Below are 3,375 nucleotides of genomic sequence, written 5' to 3' on the forward strand. Positions count from 1 at the left end.
TGCAGGTCGGTCGGCACAGCCAGCATGCGCTAAAGGATTTAAGTCGTGCAGCGATGCTCATCGCGCTGAAAGACCCAATGTACCTTGTGCAGGCTGGGCCGGGAGCTGGAGATGCGGCGAGCCACGCCCGCGCGCATCGTCCCAGGGCGCATCGTGATTTGAGCCTGCATTCTTGTCGTGTTGCTGGTGCGTGCTATGCGAAAGGATCGGCTGCCGCCGGCGCAGTGCAAGCCTCTCGAGAAAAGCGGAGAGGAGGACGTATGGAGGTATGGACCAAATACGCGAAATCAGGCTTGAAAGTTCACAAAAACATGCCGTTGACTGTATCATTTTTCCAGATCGGTCGTCTCGACAAGCGTGGTCATCTGGTGCTCAGCTCATCAGCAGCCCTTTTCTTTCCGCAAAGCCTGTGAGACATGATGAGTACTCCCCTCGAACATGCGGAGCATGGCCTTGGCGAAGTCCTTGGTGGCAGCGTGCGCACGGCGCAGGCGGTGCGGCATGCCCATCCAAAAAATCCTGCCAGGGATGACAATGAGAGCAGCATCGTCCCACAGCAGAGCCCTGGAACCCTCCTCTGCATGTACAGATGCTCAATCATTGATGCGTAGGATGACTGGCAACAGAACTACCAGCGGGTTGAACAACCAAGGAATTACCCGTTGCGGATTGCGAGGCGCAAAGTTGCCTGCAATCAAATTGCTTCATGGCCGTTGCCCTGATACAGCTGCTGGCACGTGTGCTTGTACAGGCTGAAAAATGCAGTATCGCGAGCTGAATGCATCACCAGTCAAGTGGGTGGCAACGTACCTCGTTGCAGCCGCACAACCGCAGCACCGCGAGGCTGTTGCCACATGTACCTTAATGTGCTCAGCAGCGCCGCCACCTGAAACCGCTCCAAGAAATCCCGCGGGAGCCTGCGACCCTTCTCAAAGCTGCTCACCATTCAAGCGGCCGCGTCTAAAGGAGGGCCTGGACAACTGATGGCATGTCGCAAATTCGAGCGATGAGCGGTGGCAGCCTCGCGCATGAATCCATGAGCCCACTTAAACACTGAGTAGTTTTGATCATCAACATGCACCGCATGCCAATATGGTCGATTAGGTGTGACAGCCCGACGCGGAGCTCACCGGGCAGTTGCAGGGCATGGGTGGCGCAGCTCACTCTTCCCGCAAATGATGGTGTCCATAGACAGAAGAGCGATTGAAGGTGTCTGAGCTCTCTTTGACGCTGCGGTGGACCTTGAACGCAGGTCGACGCCTTCCCGAGAGAGCTCGATTGAGTGATCGTCGCAGTGAGTCTGAGTGATCCGACGTCCTCGCTGCTCTCGGACCACCTCGTGAGCAGGACCCCTGCGACATACACAAGCATCCTTACCAGCACAGCAATGGAAGCCGCTTCATTGGGCGTGCAGCAATCGGCCATGGTGGCCGACACCGCCCCGGCTGCCCTTCACGGTGCGCTGCAGCCCAATGGCGGGCCACGCTGCGCTGGGTCGCGCACCTCTGGTGCGGCAGCACGTTAATAGGTTGGATCATGAAAACTCTCATTTACCCCTGCTTGCTGTGTGAGGCATTGTGGCGGCGCCCACAACTGCCACCAAGCCCTGGTGACCTGCCTATACGCGACCAGACGCCCCTCATGGACCCGGCTGCACCGCAGGCGACGAGCGCCCAGGCCCCGACCAGGCGCGACACATGTTGGAGCAATCTGCATTTGTGCACAGCATGCGCAAGGAGCTTGAGAACAGCGCCGCGGTCCAGCAGGGCAGCAGCGCCGCAGGCGGCAGCGCCGGCGGCGAGCCGCGCCAGGAGTGGACGCGCCAGGAGTCGCTGGAGAAGGTGGAGAAGTGGCAGGCGGCGCAGGCCGGCCGCGCAGGCGGGCGGCGTGCGGTGTGGGAGTGCAGCCCGCGGGGGCTGCTGGCCTGCGCCTGCCTGGCGCCGGCGGTCAAAGACCCTGAGGGGCCAGGTGCGAGGCACCCCTTTGCCTGTCCTTGCATCATGCGAGTGCATGTCAGCGATGTGTTGTGACGCGCGTGTAGTGTCGCAAACCCAACATGTTGTTCTTCCAGCGCTAGAACACAATGCACTGAGCTCTTGGCCCTGCCTGTCTGACAGGCACCCTCGCCGCGCTGCTGCCCCCACCCCCGGCGCCGACTCGCCTTGCCTGCGCAGTGGTGCTGCCGTCGCAGCAGCCTGAGGAGATGCGGCCGCAGCGCACGCTGAGCGCCCAGGCCAGCAACTATGGCGGCTCCCGGCGCCTGACCACTGCGCGCAGCACCTTCTCAGGTGCGCACCGACCTCAGCCGGCGCCGCCGCGGGGCATCTGCCAGCGTAGGATGATTGCATGTGATGGTTGATGACAATCCATGCAGAATTTTCGGCGTGTGCCGGCGCCCTCCTCCCATGCGTGTGCGCGGTGCCGGCCGTGCATGGTGTGTGCGTGTTGCCCAGTCTCTAATGTCAAGGCCCATCTCACGCCATCCCTGGGCGTGGGTTAATGGCCATCCCCTCGGCACCCAACGTCGCTGCCCCCCACACACCGCCGCACCCCTCGCCTTCTGCCGGCAGACGCTCAGTGGTTCGACACGCTGAGCCGCTTCCAGACCGCCCAGACCTCCTTCCGCCCCAGCGACGACGGCGCCGCCAGCGAGCCCACCACCCCCATGGCTGCCGCCGCCGCCCATGCGGCCCCCACCGTCCAGCCCTCGGCCTCCCTGAAGCGCGCCACCTCGATCGGCGCCGCCTCCCTCAAGGCCGCGCAGTCGCTGGAGGGCGCGCCGCCGCCGTCGCTGCTGGCCGGCGGGGCCTCCCTGAAGCGCGTCCTGACCACGGTGCTGTCGCTGCCGCGCCAGCCCTCGCTGGCGGCGGTGCCCGAGGCGCAGGCCCCAAGGGAGAAGCCCGGGGCGCCCCAGCAAGTGGTGGGGCCCTATGCGCCCGACCCTCCGCTACTAATGGCAGACAAGGAGTTTCAATTCGTGCCCGTCCCCGCCGACGTGAGCTGGCTGGTTTGCCGGGTGTGTGCTGTGTGCGCGCTGGTTATAGTAGTGGTGCGGGGAAACACCGACCATGCGCAAGCATCTGGCATTCCAAGCCGCCACACTGCAGGGTAGAGTCACGATCGGAGGCGTTGCCTAGCAGTGATCGTCAAGTTACTCTGTGCTTTATTGGACTCAGCTACTGCTGCCCCCTTGCATAACGATCCACGCCTGCCGCACGTGATTTGCTACCCCGGCGCTCCCCGCCCGGCCTCGCCCCGCCCCGCCTCGCCCCGCCGCCGCCGCGCCCCCGCTGCCTCTGCGCCCCCGCCAGACCGGCATGGCGGGCTACTGGGTCAAGGAAAGCGCGCGGTCAACGCCGCCGCCGCTGCCGTTTG

General features: G+C 63.9%; 1 protein-coding gene across 1 annotated transcript; it reads left to right on the forward strand.

Annotated features, from left to right (window-relative positions):
- Positions 1-1,387: 1,387 nt before the first annotated feature.
- On the forward strand, positions 1,388-3,137 carry MNEG_14438 (hypothetical protein; the record flags this gene model as incomplete). The annotated part of the gene is made up of 5 exons (XM_014037090.1): positions 1,388-1,457; positions 1,663-1,968; positions 2,175-2,288; positions 2,571-2,995; positions 3,108-3,137. 5 exons carry the CDS (start codon positions 1,388-1,390, stop codon positions 3,135-3,137), a joined length of 945 nt encoding a protein of 314 aa, XP_013892544.1.
- Between the last annotated feature and the right edge of the window lie 238 nt (positions 3,138-3,375).

The sequence above is a fragment of the Monoraphidium neglectum genome (genome assembly GCF_000611645.1).
Source record: "Monoraphidium neglectum strain SAG 48.87 unplaced genomic scaffold scaffold04486, whole genome shotgun sequence".
NCBI classification, from domain to species: Eukaryota; Viridiplantae; Chlorophyta; class Chlorophyceae; order Sphaeropleales; family Selenastraceae; genus Monoraphidium; species Monoraphidium neglectum.